The following is a 20,186-nucleotide window of genomic DNA, read 5'->3' on the forward strand; positions in this document are numbered from 1 at the left end:
TCCTTCAACTGTCTCTCCACATAAGAGGGTTGTTGTTTGATTTCACAAAGGAATAGCACCTCTGGGGAATGAGATTTTTGTATCCCTTTGATGTTGTGAACTATTAGGAATTTTTCTAAAGCCCGACAGTTCCACGAGAGCATCTTCATGGCAATTGGGGTACTGCCTGTGGGATGGCACCTTGTAGCCCGTCATCAATAGTCATCGTATATGAATGAGATCTTTCTTGCTCTACTTCTTCCTCTAGTTATCCAAAACTTCTTTTAATCCACGATTAGATTAATGCTTCCCCTCATCTCCTTACTCCTTGCTAAGTGTTTAACCTTTTGCTTTTTTTTTTCCTTTTTCGCCCTTTCTCCATTATTCTCCATTGTGAAAACTCCTACTCCTTCTACATTCAGCCTCCCTCCTCTACCTCCTACCTCCAGTTCATTCTCAATATAAGATATTAATTGCTGGGGTTATGTGTTTGGGATAATTGGGTTAGGTAAGCTTTGATTGAGAGTGGTGTAATTTGTTGTGTGAGACAATCTAAGCTTAGGAGATAGTTGAATGTGGTTGTTGTTTCGATCACTAACTAAGAGGTTTGAGAAGCTTTTTAACAGGCTAACAATTGTTGGTTTTTGGTTTGGTCTATAGGGATTTGGAAGGTTGTGAAAATTTTGGATTGTGGTTTCTTTTTTATCTTCAATTCTCTAACCGATCTAATCTGTCTTCAGGTCTCTACTCCACCTCTCCTCCATTTCTTCATGAGCAATTGATGTCTCTAAATAAGCTGGATAGCTTCTGACCTCATGCCTTATGTGACCATAAAAACAGTAATAAACACCTAATTTTTCCTACTTCAGATGTATTTCAAAGATGAATTTATCTAAATTTGAGACCTTCATGACACGGTCCTCCTTGCCCTTCATACTGAACTCTGTCACATCCAGTATCTCCCTCATTCGTTGCCCAATTCTATTTGCCACTGTTTTTGTTTTACAAAATTCTAGCATGCCCCACATCTAGATCTACATTGAAATCCTAGTATAATCTTCTTCCTCAATTTTCATGTCAAGGTTCCATCTTTTCAAATGTGACATGAACTGTTTAAACAACTATGGTGATTTCCGTTCCACTGTAATCAATTCCGATTCCTTAGCAAAGAAGAATTGGAAGATGTTTCCACTATGCATCTTAACCCAAAATCCTTCTGGACTATTCCAAATAGCATTGAAAGCTCCTTCCATCGTGCCGCCACTAAATCCTTTGTCCGCCATTAATCTACCAACTAAGCTCTTAGAACACGCCTCCATTCCTTCTTTAACATCCTCCTCCTCTAGTGAAACAATCTCTTCTTCATCCTCTAGCAGGATTGTGTCAACCTGACCTCTTTTATTGCTATAGATAGAGAGATTAGATTGTTAGAGTGAAGAGAGTAGTGAGCTTCTGCAACAATTTTACGTGTTTCACCTATTAATATCTTTAAATTTAAATTAAAAATAATAATAAACTTATAATACCTGATATAGAAGACAATTAATTCATGAGAATAAAACACTAGAGTTTTTCGTTTTAAGTTCAAACAACATTTTTGCTTACTAGCGTAAATGAAACGTTGCATAATCATGCATGCACTCTCTTGTATAGGTTGATCTACTTTTTCGTATTTCGTAATAGGCCTAATGATAAATAAGAGACACTAATTGGGCCCAGCCCTAACGTTTTTGTGGGGCTTAGCATCGTTTAGTAGTCTATGTTATACAAGCATCGTTTAGTAGTCTTGTTTAATAACTGTTTTTGTCCAGAAACAAGAATCAATTAGAAGCTATGATAACCATTGACCAAAAAATAAAAGCTATGATATTCCTTAATCATCTTAATGTATGAAATGTAGCGAGATCAAAATTCACTTCATTCTTTAAATATTTGGTTGGAGGTTTAACCCATCGTGGATGAGAATTAAGCGTATTTTATGTCTAGTCATTTAAATAGGAACAGTTGATTTGTCTTTATGTCGTCTCGTCTTTTATGTTACAAATACTTGTTTTTCAAATAATAATAATAATAATAATAATGATTGATGTGCCTATAAGCCTTAGTCATGGATTGTGAATCTGTGATACTATTTGGTCAGTAGAAAAATTTTATCTTTGACAAAATAATCACCGTAAAAATACTACTATAGAATGTATGTGATATACTTTAAATACCCTTGCTTCAGCTACCCTCTCTCAGTCAAAGAACATTCCAAATGTGGCTTTAATTTTGCGCACTTAAATGCAAAGCTACCACCAATTCACCAACATTTGTTTCCCTCAACCTAGTAATGTTGCAGGGAGGAAAGAAAAAAAAATATTACAAGATTTTCACTACTTAAGTCTCTAAGAAATTATTTAATTATTATGATAATTAATTAAAAATATAAAATATATAAATACAAAAAAAATATTTTAAAAATATTATAACATTTACACTAATTTTTCATATATACATATATATATATATATATTTGGTTGAATTAGAGAATAAAAAATTTAACTAAAATAATAAAAAAATACTTGAAAATAATAAAAATAAAAATGATCTTATTATAAATATATCATTTTAAATATTATATATATGAAACTTTAAATGTTAATTTTAATAAATAAAAAATATTTATTTTATTGTATTTATATGTTTTATATTTTTAATTATCTAAATTTGATTAGTTTAAGTCTTACTAATATAAAAAAATATATAATGTGATAGACATGTATTTAGAATTATATTATTTTTATTCTGTTTTTTTAAAAAATAAATTGAAAAAATAAAAAAGGTTAATATTTTCATGTATTATATATAATATTTTAAATAAATTATATTTTTAAAATATTTTGATGAAAAATTATTTTATATAATAATATCTTTAACAAAATTAGTTAATTAATAAATTTTTGAATATAATAATCTAATTATTTGTCAAATAATATAAAATAAAATTTTAATTATTTTATATTTTTAAGTTACAATTTAAAATTTTATTTTAATATAATTTTTTAATATTATAAAAATTTATTGTATAATAATTAATTTTATTGAATAAAAAATACTCATATTTTTGTATTTATATATTTTATATTTAATTATTTAAAAATAAAAGATTCTGTTATTATTTAAAATATTATTTATTAAAGTATTATCATTTAAAATATTTATTTACGTATTAAGATATTATGTATGTATTAGAGTCCATTAATATTCTTTTTTTATATTAGTCTTTAATTTTTATTTAATTAAATTTAATAATCTATATAAATGTGACACATCTAATAAACATATAATTGTCATGTTATTTTAGACATAGCCCAGTTTTGGCTCTCAATTTTCTAGAATAGTGTGCTGGTCAATTTCCAAATAGTAGACTGACGTTATTCAATTTTTTTGTGCTGATCTATTTGCACCCGATAAATAAACACTTACAATTCAGATTTTAATTTCAGAGAATACGGTGTCCCAAAAAGGGAGTGGAGAAAAATCTTGAAAGTCAATATTTGTCTATTAGAACAATAATATTAATTATATGCAAATACTTAGAAGTTAGACTAATATATAATATAATATAATATCTTCTTTTTTCGCACACTACTCTTGTATTGAAATTGAAGTCAATATATTTATCTATGAACCATCCATGTTATAGCAGATGCTTGGTTTGAAACGCAGAAAAAACTCGAAAAGAGAATAGTACGCGTCATGAGTAAGACATGGTTCAAAACACGTTGATGCCTTTTACGTGATTTTGGCTCGTCTCTACGGCCAATAGTTCAATTTATGATAAATATGGAAAAATAATAATAAAGAAACCCTGAAGATTAGACTTGTAATTTTTAGATTTTAGCTAAAAAAAAATTTGGAGTCAACAATTTTTAGTATTTTTTATTATTATTTAACCAATATAAATAATAAATTATTATTTTATTAATTTATATATATAAATTCTAAAAAATATAGATATAAATTATATTAATTTATGGATACAAATTATATTAATTTATGTATGTACAATTTTAATAAATTAAATATAAATACAAATTATATATTTTTGTGTATAAATATCTGTAAATATGAATATAAATTATTATTGATTAAGTGCGGATTAAAAATAATAATATTTACTATAACATTGCTCTTTTATATATACGTTTTTTCTAGCTCATTTGTTTGGGTTTTTATGTTAGAGAAAGTACTCTTTTTTAAAACAAAATCTTGTAACATGTAACAAATATTTATGTTCTAAAATAATTGAATTTGAGTTTAATATACTAATAGTGTAAATTTTTTATATCTTCATTTAATCACAACCAATTTTGAAAAAGTATTCGTGTAGTAATGGTAAAAAAATAGTTATTTTTATTAAAATGACAATATATAATTAAATAAAAATACATGTAAAACTTTTTTATGTTAGTATATTAAAATTAAATTATAGTATTTTTTATATGGTTGTCCCTTTAACGTGCTTTGTAAACAAGCTAAGGAGAATAATATTGTTTGTTTTGCATTTAATATTGTCATTTTCCTTTTATGTGATTTTTAGTTATTTTATTTTTTATTGTAATAAAACATTTAAAAATAATATATAATTAATAAATAGTATTATCAATTAGAGAATAACAAAATAAAAAAATTTGATGAATATTTATCAATTAGGTCATTCATTCAAAGTTTATCTTATCATTTAGCTATTACAATTTACAAACAAATTGTTTTGGACCTGGCGTATGGAGTCCCAAATGGTCCAACGACAACCCAGGTTCCTAAGCCCAAAACACCCTTACGGCCTGAAGTGGCTAGAAAGCCGGGAATCTATAACTAACATTCAAATTCAAATACCTCTCTTGTTTTAGCAAATAAGATAAGATAAGATAACAAGACAAAGCAATATAAAAGGGAGTCAAAGGTTCCCTCAAGTACATTATACATTCCTAACCCTCATCTAGACTTCTGAGATCCATTCTGACCTAAATATCATAATGTCTTTGCAGGTACCACCCCCACTGTTTCAAGGGTCCGATCGCGTCATCACCAAGGCAGGCAAGTCCCCGATCTTATCTTCAACCTGTACCAGCGAAGTCTTGTACACAAATTATCCCTTTTTTTTAGGTTGACCCTGTTGGTGTAAATTGTGCAATTGAGGCAACAAGAGCATATAAAACGGGAAGCCGCAAAATATACCACAATAGCGGGACAATTATACAAATGAAGATTGTCCCAACCCCTCCTCAACTTAAAGAACCCGGTGAAATAGACTACATACTTCGTAAAATTCATGAAGAATGTTGTGGTCATTACGTTGGAGGCAAAACTTTAGCTCAAAAGGTTATTCGAGTTGGATACTTTGGTCCACCATCATCAAAGATGCCCTCTAACTAGTTAAAAACTGCAAGCAATGCCAAGTTCATGCCGACCTTCACCAAGAAACCCTCCATCAGCTTAGCGTGATAACAGCGGAATGCCCTTTCGGAACCTGGGAAACTGACCTCGTAAGACCCTTCCCCACGGCTGTCGGGCAACTACGATTCCATATAATCACCATCGACTACTACACGAAACGGATCGAAGTCGAGGCAATGGCCACAATCACGGCCACTCAATGCCAAAAATTCTTTTGGAGACAAATCATAACGTTAAGTCGGTTCAGAATTCCCGAGATCGTGATCTCAGATAGCGGGACCCAATTCGCAGACAAACATTTCAGGAAGTTCCTAGAAAGACTCAACATCTTATAGAGATTCAGCTCGGTAAAGCACCCGCAAACTAAAGGCCAAGTAGAAGCGGCCAACAAGATCATTGTGAAGGGACTTAGAAAACGACTAGACAAAGCCAAAGACCTAGGGCCGACGAGCTCGGATTCGTGCTCTGGTCATACCGGACATAGCCTCAAACCTCAACCGAGAAAACTCCCTTTCGACTAACATACGACCTAGAGGTCATTATCCCTGTGAAGGTTGGATAACCCAGTTCGCGAAGGACTGTGGAAGGACACGACGAAGACGCAGAGCGGGACCTCATGGATGAAGTCAGAAGCATAGCCCACCTACAAGAACTAGCCCTGAAACAAAGAATAAGCCTAAGGTACAACCGAGGTGTCTTAAAACGGGGCTTCAAATAAGGAGACCTAGTCTTGCGACGCAACGACATTAGTCCTTCCACCCCGGGAGAAGGAAAGCTCACCCCCAACTAGGAAGGACCCTACCGAATTAAGTCTGTAATTGGGAAGGGAGCTTACAAATAGGAATGACTCAACAAGACCGAGCTACCGAGATCATGAAATGCCACACACATACGACGCTACTACACATAGGAGAGTCCCATCGGGTTGATACCTTTAGCAAAATTTAAGGTTTGTTTGTTGTTTTCATATTTTCTTTATTGCTACCTTTTTTCTTTTTTTACTTGTTATGTTTCTCGCTTTTTCAGACACTATTTTCTACCCAGAAAGAAAACAGGAAGTTTAACGAGGTCTAACTTTTAGCAAAGTTATTTATTCAAATACTCATTTCTCAAGTTTTCACATTTCTACCCAAGCAAAACAGTACAAACAAAACGGCTATCCCGGAGCCCAATCACCCCAAGGTCAACAAAATGGATATCCATATAAATAAAATAAAGTGTTCAAATCGACCCACCAAGAGGCCCACCATTCATGCATAACAAAACATCCCAGAAAGAGGACACCAAAGTAGTACAAAGTCACTGAACACACGACTTACAAACTCAAAAGAAATTGTTTCGCAAAAAGCAATGTATATGTGCTGAACAGACGACTTACAAACTTCATAAATAATTCACAAAACAAAAACAAACTATTCGAGGTCCACGATCTTCCTATCCTTTACGGTCTGGAAAGCTCCCACTACAGACACATCCACATCCGGAGCCAAAATCCGGACCTAAGTTTTCAAAGTCTCTTTGGTACTTGAAACGGTCGCCCGACATTATCTAGAAGGCCGGCATTCTGCTTCTTCAAATCTTCCACCTCAACCCTCGCAGCCTCAACATCAGAATGGGCCATGATGTGTGAGCATCTTTCTTATCTTTTCTTAGTGATGTGTGAGCATCTTTCTTATCTTTTAAGCCACCATGAATGCTACTTTGAGTTATTTTGCAATTTGATTGATTACAGGTAGCATTTGGATGAGTTTGGCAGAGTTCAGAGAGAGGAAAAGCTTTAAATTCGAAGCTGCTAGGGTGGCGCCAAATGCCACCTCACCGGCATTTGGTGCCAGGACACAGAAAGCTACTATTTGCCTCTGCCATGGTGGTGCCAAACACCACAACCCGGCGTTTGGCACCAGGGACCTAGTAATGCGTGCGTGGTTACTCCATACGTGACACCAAACGCCACCAATCTCAAGTTTGGCGCCAGTATGCGAACAAAGGAGGAATCCCACGGGAATCAGCACCAAATCTTTGGGATTTAATTTGATTTTTGATTAAGTTTTGAATTAAGAAAAGATATTTTGAGGTTTTAAAAATTATATTTTATATCAATTAGGATTAGATATAAAAGGAGAAGATATCTTGGCCTAAGGCTTCTTCTTCTTCTCCTCTTCCACAGTTACACTTTTCTCTGCTAGATTTTTCAGTACCATAAGCAACTAAACCTCAATTATTAAGGTTAGAAGCTTGTTATTTTAATGGATTAATACTATTGTCATTCTTCTCTTAATCAATGCACTGATTTATTTTCAAGGATTGGTTCGTTCTTCATCCTAGGAATTAGAGTATATTGGAAGATAACTCTTTTTCTAATTGAATTCTTGTTGAATCTTAGAAAAGTTAAATCACTTGAATAACATCCTGAAATCAATTCCTCATAATTTTCTAGTTACTGATAAGCGGATAATTTATACCCTTTTTGGCATTATTTTTACATAGTTTTTAGTACGTTTTAATTACTTTTTATTATATTTTTATTAGTTTTTATTCAAAAATCACATTTCTGGACTTTACTATGAGTTTGTGTATTTTTCTGTGATTTCAGGTATTTTCTGGCTGAAATTGAGGGACCTGAGCAAAAATCTGATTCAGAGGCTAAAAAAGGACTGCAGATGCTGTTGGATTCTGACCTCCCTACACTCGAAGTAGATTTTCTGGAGCTATAGAAGCTCAATTGGAGCGCTCTCAATTGCGTTGGTAAGTAGACATCCTGGGATTTCCAGCAATATATAATAGTCCATACTTTACTCGAGATTTGATGGCCCAAACTGGCGTTCAAAGTCAGCCTAAAATATCTTGGCGTAAAACGCCCAAACTGGCACCAGAATTGGAGTTAAACGCCCAAACTGGCACCAAAACTGGCATTTAACTCCAAGAACAGCCTATGCACGAAAAAGTTTCAATGCTCAGCCCAAGCACACACCAAGTGAGCCCCGGAAGTGGATTTCTGCACTATCTGCACTTAGTTACTCATTTTCCGTAAACCCTAGTTACTAGTTTAGTATAAAAACTACTTTTAGAGATTTATTTTAGAGATTTTTTTTGATCAATCAAATACTATTATCTATTGTACACGTTTGGAGGCTGGCCTCACGGCCATGCCTAGACCTTTCACTTATGTATTTTCTACGGTGGAGTTTCTACACCCCATAGATTAAGGTGTGGAGCTCTACTGTTCTTCATGAATTAATACAAGTACTATTGTTTTTCTATTCAATTCATGCCTACTTCTTCTCTAAGATATTCACTCGCACTTCAATATGATGAATGTGATGACCCGTGACACTCATCATCATTCTCACTTATGAATGCGTGCCTGACAACCACTTCCGTTCTATCTGCAATAGCTTGAGTGTATATCTCTTGGCCTCCTGGTTCACGACGCATGGTTGCCTTTCCTGACAACAGAGCATTCCATTCCGTGAGATCAGAGTCTTTGTGGTATAGGCTAGAACCATTGGTAGCATTCCTGAGATCCGGAAAATCTAAACTTTGTCTGTGGTATTTTGAGTAGGATCTGGGAAGGGATGACTGTGACGAGTTTCAAACCTGCGAATGTGGGGCACAAGTGACAGTGTGCAAAAGGACAATAGTCCTATTCCGACGCTAGTGGGAACCGACAGATGATTAGCCGTGCGGTGACAGCGCAAATGGATTTGTTTTCATCCGAGAGGATCATACAGCTTGCCATGGAAGGAGGTAACGCATAGTTGGAAGAAGATAATAGGAAAGCAGAGGTTCAGAAGCAACAAAGCATCTCCAGATGCTTATCTGAAATTCCCACCAATGAATTACATAAGTAACTTTATCTTATTTTATATTTTATTTATATTTTAATTATCAAAACCTCATAACCATTTGAATCTGCCTGACTGAGATTTACAAAGATGACCATAGCTTGCTTCAAGCCGACAATCTTCGTGGGATCGACCCTTACTCACGTAAGGTATTACTTGGACGACCTAGTGCACTTGCTCGTTGTGCGGAGTTGTGAAAAAGGGTTGAGATTAAGATTGTGCGTACCAAGTTTTTGGCGCCATTGTTAGAGATCACAATTTCGTGCACCAGTTACCTGGATTTAACGTGATACGTGACATATAATCATCTTATCTTTGAGTACCTAGGGTTTGTGTGGCTCATAAACTAGGATTGGAATTAAACTTCTAATTTAAATTAAGTGACCAAGGAATTGGCGGTTGGTTTGGTTAGAAAAGATTAAATTGCTAAGAAATTAGGGTTTAATCAATTAGGGTTTGCCATGAATTGAACCTCTGCATGATTAAAGTGAGTGATAAGAATTATTAATCCGAAAATTTAACATCTCCAAAACCTTCACTGTTTTCTTAATATAATACTATTTTCACCAACCAATCACTGTTTGCTTTCTTGAATTCTCTGAATTACTGTTTTATGCCGTTTGATTTTGAAAACACTCCCTTTTTGCTTGTCTGGATAGTTTAATCACTCAATCATTGTTGCTTGATCCATTAATCCTCGTGGGATTGACACTCACTCACCTGATTTATTACTTGGTACGACCCAGTGCACTTACCGATCAGTTTGTGGTATTCAAAATTCGTAACCGCCATAGCGGCAGCACTCTCGATATCAGAAGCCAGCTTCTGGGCCCTAGCCACCTAGGACGTCAGCTTGGTCTCCCGCTCCGACAACCATAGGATCTCGGAACCCACTTCCTCAGCTTCCTTAGCCGCCTTTGTCCTACCAGCCTCAGATGTCTCTAGTTGACCCTTCATAACACAAAGATCTGCCGGAGCCTGTCAAAGTTTCCCATCCAAAAGAAAGGTCTGCAAAAGGGTGGGCTCGACCTTCTGGATGATAGCAAGCGAGCGGAGGAGAGTGTGGTGCACCGACTTAGCCTGGTCGAACAAATCACAATCTCTAAAGAACTCCTCGGTGCCGGGCAATAGTTGCTGATAAATGAAATCGAGAGCATCAAAACAACGGTCCATCATACAGGGGGTAACCACCCCTACACTAACTCCTTGAGGCTACCCCCTCGGCCCTCTTACGCTTCCTATCGGATTCGGGAACCAGAATCTCCTGAAGGTCACGTCCCTGGCAACCCCCTTCTTGATGATCTCTTGTGAAACCATTTGAGAGCTAGGAATAGAAACCACCAAAGGAGTTGACTGAGAAGATCCCTTAGCTCCACCCTCCGAAGTATGAACAAAAGCAGCTTTCAATTGCTACAACGTCGTCAGCCCGTTGGCCGTTCCAACTACAAAACATAAGGAAGGCAAAAAATGTCAAGTTATGAGATCGAAAGGCAGATATATAAAACTCAGAAGATAAACGAAAACCTACCAACATACGACCTGCCCGCCTAAAGACCCCCTAAGACATCTTGAGGGTTTAGCGATCTATCGCCAAATATCGCCATCAGCACATTGGCGATATCCTTATTCTCAAGCGAAAGACCCTCATAAGATATCCTCGTAAGGTAGGAAGCACTGACCCCAAAATTCCAATAGGGGCATATCCGGCGTTTCCCCTCTTAAGATAACCAAAATGGGTGATGACCTCGGACCGAGTGGACCTAAAAGTACTTTGCCTTAAAACCATGAAATGATTCCTCAAATAAATAAATAAAAAATTGATGATTCAGTTGAGCCCGGAAAGATATATAACCCTTCTAATATTTTTCCTCCTTGTGCGGAATAGTGCACAGAAAGAAGAATAGGAAGACCTCCTCCCAAGTCGGAATTTCCAGGAGATCACATACCAGCTTAAAAGTCTGAACAGCCACCCAGCTGTTGGGATGCAGCTGAGACAGTGACACGAAAACTCGGTTTAACAAAGCCATTAAAAAAATCCGAGAACGGCAATTGAACCCCAACTTAGTAAACAATGGCTCATGCACCCACATCCAGTCAGGAACTTGTGGGGAGTTTAAATTCAAGTAACACACTCTCTTGTTCTCATCAGCGAGCACCAGTTCATACTATTGCTCTACCTCGCCTCCTCACAACACGGCTCCCTCATCATGGAGTCTTTGCAGGTCCACCTCATCTAAACGGGAGGGTGTACCCAATACATCGGAGGTCAACCAGTGGTAACAATCCGGCACATCTCTAGCCGAAAAAAATCAGACCCGGGTTTACATGATCTCCCTTCCGTTGCACCATACCTATATTTAAAGGGGGGATACCACTGTCAGCCCACTACCCAAAACACATAGAGAAACATGGAGATCCTTACCCATCCAAAACTTTAACTACATCAAAAACCTACCAAAACACACAAATCCTAAAACCCCCTACTGCGATATAAAGGAAGCACAAAATAGATAATGCAGGATAATAAACTAAAACAACAACACGCAAGACAAAGGGAGAGAGCGCCAACCTGTTTTAAAGTCCGAAAGAGAAAGAAAATACACAACCAGCAGAGCAAAACACAACAGTCAAAACAGCCAAACTAAACAGCAGCACCGGGAACAACAACACTAAAAACTAGGAAAATGCCAGAAAGGAACAAATAAGAAAAATGGAGAAAAAGGGAACATTACAAAGAAACAAGAGTAAAAAGAAAAAAAAAAAACCCTAACTCCAAAAATTTCAAATAAAAATATAAAGGGGTTAGGGGAAAAAAAAGGGAAAAAAGGCCCAAAAAATCTCTCCCACTATGCATCATTATGACGCCTAAGAAAGCGCAACAGACAGAGACCCACTATCAGAAAATGTAATGGGCAGACTATGGAAAGACCCGCATCCTAACCACAGATCGACGATCTCCTGAACTACAGGAAATCAAACATCAATCAGCGTTGATACCAAGCTCATGCTTACTATCACGCTGCGGAGACAACTGTTCCGAACCTGGCGTATGGAGCCCCAAACGGCCCAATTACGACTCAGGTCCCCAAGCCCAAAACACCCTTACGGCCCGAAGTGGCTAGAAAGCCGAGAATCTATAACCAACATTCAAATTCAAATATCTCTCTTGTCTTAGTAAATAAGATAAGATAAGATAACAAGATAAAGCAATATAAAAGGGAGCCAAAGGCTCCCTTAGGTACATTACACATTCCTAATCCTTATCTAGACATTTGAGATCCATTCTGACTTGAGCGTCGGAGTGTTTTTGCAGAAACCACTTTCACCATTTCAAAGATCCGATCGCGTTATCACCAAGACAGACAAATCTCTGATCCTATCTTCAACTCGTACCAGTGAAGTCTTGTAGATAAATTATCTTTTTTTTTTTTTTTTTGAGATTGACTCTGTTGGTGTAAATTGTGCAAGTGAGACAACAACAACCAAATACTATGAAAACAAAGAAAATAATGTATCAATTTAACGTGTGTTCCAGACATGTCTTGTCGATTAGGTTGAGGGATGGATACTTGATTCCTTGATGAGAAATTAGGAACTAATTATTGGTAACGTGAAGATTTTTGAATGAATTTGTCGCACACGTGATTCATGGGTCAAATTATTCAGCAAGAACAAGCTAATTTAAGGTAAGTAATAATCAACAAAAATCTATACAATGGTACGGTCCGCAGGAACAAAACTCCTGATGGTAATTAATAAAGTTGGTTTAATTAGGCATGTAATGGTTGACCTGCCTTCTTTAATGTGAGGTTTAAGAATCAGATTTTGCTTCCCTTAACCATTTGAAAAGTCACGATTGTTTTTGTGAAAAAAAAAAAAAGGTGAATAGTACTAGTTTGTAAATTGTAATTAATTTGGATATTCAAACCGAATGGAGGAACAATAAATAAATAAATAAAAACTAATTAATACCATGTCTGGATTGCTATGAGCCCGTGGCTTTTAACCTTTAGCTTGCATACATAACATAAAAGAAGGACTAGGGTTAGGACTTAAAAATGTGCATTGGTTAAACAATATATATAACCAACTTGGGTTGGTAGAATGATTAGCTCACTCGTCTACTTAAATAAGTGTCAAAACTCACTATTGACGTGACAGTTGACGTTTCAACTTTCAGTCGAGCTCAAATTTTGTGCTACCAAGAACAAATTAACAATATGGATTAGCGTAAAGATTTTAAAATTTTACAGAAATCAAAACTAGAAAATAAAAGTTTTAAATAGATAAAAAAAAAGTTACTTAAGCCGTTATCTTATTACGGTTTGGCGTAAAATCAAGAAAAATCAATTATTCAATATGCAATATCATGATGAGACAAAATTGATCATGTAATGTAACAAAAAATTATTAATTTGGTTTTATATAAATAAATAAATCATGACAAGTTGGGGCCGGGGTTGCTTACGTGCACTATTCTGTCAAATTTAAACTAAATTACAAGTAAAATAGAAATTGATTTCAAAATCAAGATAATGAGGTCTTGCTATTTCATCTTATTTTTAGTAAGATCTCCTGTTGATCTTGTTTCATATTAACAGAAATAAGCCATTATTTAATTTTTTTTTTTTTACTTTTATTTATATGTAACACTAACATTTATACATTCCCCGCGTGGTTGAATGTGAGTATTCCAATTGTGAACTAAAAAGAAAATGAATAAACAAAATTAATATTGTCACTCCTATATGTGAAGTGATATTACCAAAAATAAAAGTGACAAAAAGTTTAAATATCTCAAAAATAGGCTTGCAATATGCAAAGCATAATGTCTAGTGATGATTGATACCATGAAAAACTAAAAGTATTTTTGCACTGGAGAATAGTTTGCACGTCTGTATAATTAACTTTTAAGTACCATCTAATACAAATTTAAAATAGGTTTTCATAGAAGTATTAGGAATTAACTAATAATTGATCCCTTTAAAGATATTGACTATTAGTATTATTAACATGTAGTTTGACTCTGCCTATAGTTTTTGTCCAAAATCATAAGCAACATGATAGCAACAAAGGCATCACAATGATAAGAACAATCCAACAGACAAAGAGCTATAGAACAATCTTACTCCCCCGTATAATATTTTGATTTTATGTAATCCTTCAATAATCTTCAGAAGCTTGGGAGGAGTATTAGATAAAATATTAGAGAGTAGTGCTATATATACTATGATTTGCTGCCTATAAAATAAGTAATCGTTGCCTTAAATCCGAATTAAATTCAAGAATGTGACGGATGCCGGCCACGTGTGTCGTTATCCACCAACCTCTGATTAATTAGCAATAGTAGTGCTTATTATTATATTCAACAATTGCTAAATTGTCAAATCTGTTTAATTAACCTCTTGAAATGTGATTGCCGAAAATGACATTTTATTTAAAATATAAAATAAAAAATTACTTTAAAATAGTTTAAAATTATTTTATTTTATATTTTTTAATTATTATTAGAACAAAATTATAAATATTAAATTAAATAAAATAATTTTTTATTATTTATTTATATCAACTTTTGAATGCGATGATTTCTTGGAGACCACCAGTCCACCACCACGGTCCACAGGGAGGAGTGGCAGAAATTCTATTGGTGTGTTTGAAACTTCGTACAAAGACAGAAATACAAAAGCATTAAAAATAAGAAATTGTTTTGAGGTTAAAAAAACATTGGACAAAAAATGACAAAATATTTTTACTTTTTAACATTTTTATGTCTGTTGTATTTTTATCCCATCCAATAAATAAATAAATAAATAATTTCGTTATCTAACTAACAAGGATTTTATTAATTAATTTCTGCTAACTCTTGTTTATAGTTATATTTAATAAAAGTATTTTTATAAATGAATTTAATAAAAATATTTTTTTTATAGTTATGTCTAATAAAAATGTCTTTGTGAATATGTCTCCTGAATATATCTTTTTATACATGTGTCTTATAATAAAAATGTTTTTAACATTAATTATTGTTGGTAATAAGTTAATAGATAGCATATTAATACCTATATTTTTTCAATAAATAAATAATGCTGGTTATGTACCAAAAAAAAAGAAGTAAAAAAAAAAAACAAGACATATAAGGTGCCGAAAGAAAAAATAAAGTGCAAAAATAAAAAGAAAAGAAAAGAGAAAAATGAAGAAGAATAAATAGAAAAGTAAAGAACGTCTAATTAAAAATTCTCAATTCTATTCTATGATGCATGACAACGAAAATGAGAATATTTTTTAAAAAAAATTGAACTCTTCTACCATATTTACTTAAAACTTTATAAAATACTTTAATTCCTAACAATTACTATTGTTATAAACTTCTACACACAACAACATATTTATCCACATGACGGATCCAGAAATATTATTATGGGACTAATAACATATATAATATTAAAAAATTATATAAAAATTATATAATGTAAAATATATTATAAAAATAAATCGATACAGAATATATTTTAAAATATAAAAAATATATATGTATTTTTTATTAACGAAGTGGTCGATTTTTCGTATCATAAAATTTATCGATAATAGAATCTGTGTTAAATTTTTCAGCAATTTTTTTTAATATAATTAAAAGACAATTAGCAAGAAATTCATCTTTCATTTTGTTTCTGAGTTATTCTTCACAATATTCATAGCTAAAAAAGATCTCTCAGTTGTAGTAGTTGAAACATAAAGAATTAATACCAAATGAATAAAGAAGGACACTCACAAGTAGGGGTGGCAGTGGGGCGGGTAGGGACGGGTTTTTGCCCTACCCGACCCCGCCCCGCCGTCCTATTATGCATATAGTACCCGCCCCATCACTACCCGCGGGTAGTAAATTACAGAATCCGAACCCGCCCCTGCGGGTACCCGCCCCTGTTAAAATTAAATATTTTAATTTTTACCTATTCATATATAGATTAAGACAAAAATTAAAAATTCATAGATAAATTAAAATACAAACATAAAATTCATACAATGTTATTAGCTAAAATAACTTGAAATTAAAAAAAATATTGTTAAATCACTACAAATTTAAATACCATAATAAAGAAAGCACAATATTAGATATAAAATGATCTTCAACCCTTATTCTTGATCACTTTCAGCATCTTTATCATCATTAAAAGTTTGCAAATCAAGATTTAAACCTGAAAATTAAAAGAGATAACAATTAACAAATTAATCGGTACTATAAAAAAAATTAACATAAATGAATATTAATCAATATATCACCTTTACTTCCCAAAGATGCCCACAATAAGCACTCTTAACATGAGTCTTATTGTCACCTTCATTAGGAGTTGATCCTTCTGGAGTTGAGACATTATCCGTTGCTTGTGGAGTTTCTGAAGTTGGATTAACATTACTTTGAACTTCAATTTCATCATCATTTGGAGCAACACTGTTGCTTTGTGTGTCTTCTCTAGCATTACTAGCCATGAGGTAGTTTGAAAACACCTATATCAATAAAATTAAAATACATGAGGATATAAAATTAACATAAATCATATCATAAATGCATAATTACAAAATTAGAATAAACCAAATCAGAATGCACAATTACAAAATCAGAATAAAATCAAAATTAAAAATGCATAAAAATGATAATTCAAAGCATAAGTGCACAAGAACACCATGAGCATATTTCCTTAATTAAAACAGAATACCATGAGCATATTTTGTTAACCAAGGAAACAGAACAGTTTGTGATTCTCTCCATAATTAGAACACCATAACAATTGTAAAATCAGAATAAAATCAAAATCCAGAATGCATAAGAATGATAAAGAAGCCAAAACAACTTCTGCCTATAATCTATCAACAAAGAAGCCAAAACAACTTCAATTTTTCAACCTTTATTCCAACTAAGTTAGAGAAGGTAATACACCAAACTCTGGAAGCTGTTCACAGACACATTCCTCCAAAGTAATTGAGCTAAGATTATTGAATGAAGGATCTGAAATCCATCTTGGGAATGTGGAGTTAAGGTATCCATAAATCTCCAAAAGTTGCAAATTATGATGAGGCTGAAGGAACTCAATGACATCAAAGTTAACATAACATCAAACTAAGTGCATATTTTGTTAACCAAGAAAACAGAACAGTATGTAGTTTGTGATTCTCTCCATAATTAGAACATCATGACAATTGTAAAATCAGAATAAAATCAAAATCCAGAATCCAGAATAAAATTAAAATCAAGTTGTTTCACTTACAAGTCCCATTCTCCTTTTTAAGTTTTAATAAACAAAAACACGGTTCTCATAGCGTAGAGTTCAATTGACATGCAATCGGAGTCAAAAATCAATCAGAACAAAAATAGAACAACACTTAAGAGCATGAGCATTGAGCACAAAAAAAATGACTTCTGAACAAAACAAACTCAGAGTAGCCAATTAAGATTCAAAAACGAAGAACAAAACATGATTTCTGAACATTGAGGAATGAGGAGTGACCACTGACCAGTGAGCAGTGAGCATTGAGGATTGTTAATATGATTTCTGAACAAAAAATTAAAAAAAAAATGAAGAACTACAGCAGTGTGCAGATTTAAAGCTAATCATTCAGTATTTCAATATGATTTCTGAAAAAAATGAAAAAAAAAACGAAGAAGCTTCGACGAGCACGACGGACAAGAAGCCATTACCTTCGAGGGACGAGCACGACGGACGCCAGCAACGAGCACGACGAGAGACGGCAGGCAAAGCGCGACTGAGCAGCGAGAAGAACGGACGAGGAACAGGGGAACGAGGAGAGGGGCTGGAGCACGACGAACAGACGAAGCTTTTGGGCGCGACGGATGGCAGCGGCGGTGGAGGAGGCTAGGGTTTTTTTGGGAGAAACAGGAAGAGCTCTGTTCTTTTTGAGGGTGAAGACGTGAAGTGAAGAGAAACTGAGAGTGATGAGAGGACTCACTATGGTCTTGGAGAAGAGCTGAGGAATAAAGGAAGTGAGAACTGAGAAAGGGGTTCCTAACCCTAACTGAGAGAGTGATGGTGAGAACTGAGGTTTCTCCAAACTAACCCTAATTTCTAAAAAGATATATATATATATATACTCCGGGGCGGGTAGGAGCGGGTTCAGCCTGAACCCGACCCCGCCCTGCCCCGCTCATCAACCCGCCACGATTCAGACCCGCCCCGCTCCGGGTCGGGTTCAAACCCGCCCCGACCGGGTAGGGGCGGGGCGGATATCCGCAGGTACGGGTACTGTTGCCATCCCTACTCACAAGAAGAAAAAAAAATCCACTTTATGAGATTTGAAAAATGTTATTTATTTTAAAAATATTAGTAATAATATCTTTTCAGATTTTTTTTAATATTGTTACTTACTTTTTAGATATTAAAAATCATTAATATTTAAGTTAGATTAGACTTTTATTTATATTTAACTAAATACTAAATAAATTTTTTAAAAAATTAAATCATACTTAATAACTTATTACTATTAATCTTTTTTTAAAAAAATTGGGGGCCGAAGCCTCCACTCACCCTATTCAATTTGAAATAGTAATGAGTCTCTATAGAACATGATTTTTTTTTCATTTTTGTTTAGTAAAATATTTTTTATTTTCACTCTATTTTTATCACAGTTTTTCGTTTATTTTTTTTTCAGATATTTATGGATATTAATTTTTTTAAATTAACACAATTATAATAAAATTTTATACAATTCAATTAAATATATCAAATTAAATATAATTTAAACACAAATTTAACATAATAATATGCACATAAAATTTTCAACATATAAATTAAAATAAAATAAATTAGAATAACTTACACAATTTATATATATAAAGACATTCAAATAAATTTTTTTCACGAATTTTTCTGGAACGGGTACATCTTAATCCCCGGTCCTATCCCTATTTATTCGTATGGACGGATTCTCATTCTGTGAAAATTTTGCGAGTCTCTATTAGCCTTTTCATTACGAATAATTTCCATGAGTATTATGTAAATTTTTTTACCATTCCTAAATTCAATAAGTAACCATTTTTGTTTTCGTATTTTAAAGTTGTATTACTATCCTCGTTAGGGGTGGCAATAGGTAAGGTAGAATTTTAACCCAACTTTAACTGTACCTGTGGGTTTAATTTGTTACTAAAACTCAACCATATCTTATCTGCAAATTGAGAACAACTCAATCCTAATCCTACCTGCGGTCAATTCGCGGATATCCAATAATATTCGCGAACTTTCACAAATATGCAATATTATTATATAATCTAATGAGCATGTAAATAAAAAATTCAATACAAATAACATAATCATCACACAAACAACACAATAGTCTCATAAACAACATAACCATCAAATATTTAATTCTACATAAAAGTCTTTGCTTAAATTAATAACACAAACACAAATAAAATATTGCGATATAATGTTGTATCTATATATCACTAAAATAGAATTGTTTTTTATATAAATAAAAGTGTTAAATTATCAATTAATGATCTTGGTTCAATGATAAAGACTTTTTGCATTAAGTGAGAGGTCTTGATTCAATATCTATTTTTAACATATTTTTATAATAAATACATATATAAAATACAGAATAATTGAATAAGATTAAGACTCAACCTGCACCCTACCCGATCCGTACTCAAATCCATTCCTCAGTCAATCCTACCCACAACAAATTAAGTTAACACTCTTATTCGACTAAATTGAATAGAGTTAAATACCCACAAATAGGGGTATACTACTGCCAATCCTAATCCTCATAGTTACAGACATGCCTTAACTTAGTTGAGCTTCCGATCACATCTACATCATCCGAATTAATATACTAAAAGTTAAAAGATCCTAATACAAATCAACGGATATATTCCAAATGTCACTAAAAAATTAATTCAAAATAATTGCT

The 20,186-nt window shown here is 33.5% G+C and overlaps 1 protein-coding gene across 1 annotated transcript; it reads right to left on the reverse strand.

Moving 5' to 3' along the window:
- Window positions 1-16,324: 16,324 nt before the first annotated feature.
- LOC112721767 (uncharacterized) lies at window positions 16,325-18,530 on the reverse strand. The gene is made up of 4 exons (XM_072206102.1): window positions 18,474-18,530; window positions 17,959-18,330; window positions 16,545-16,769; window positions 16,325-16,459 (listed from the first exon to the last, which is right to left on the reverse strand). Exons 1-4 carry the CDS (start codon window positions 18,528-18,530, stop codon window positions 16,454-16,456), a joined length of 660 nt encoding a protein of 219 aa, XP_072062203.1. The 3' UTR covers window positions 16,325-16,453.
- Between the last annotated feature and the right edge of the window lie 1,656 nt (window positions 18,531-20,186).

The sequence above is a fragment of the Arachis hypogaea genome, chromosome 11, assembly GCF_003086295.3.
Source record: "Arachis hypogaea cultivar Tifrunner chromosome 11, arahy.Tifrunner.gnm2.J5K5, whole genome shotgun sequence".
In the NCBI taxonomy this organism is placed as follows: Eukaryota; Viridiplantae; Streptophyta; class Magnoliopsida; order Fabales; family Fabaceae; genus Arachis; species Arachis hypogaea.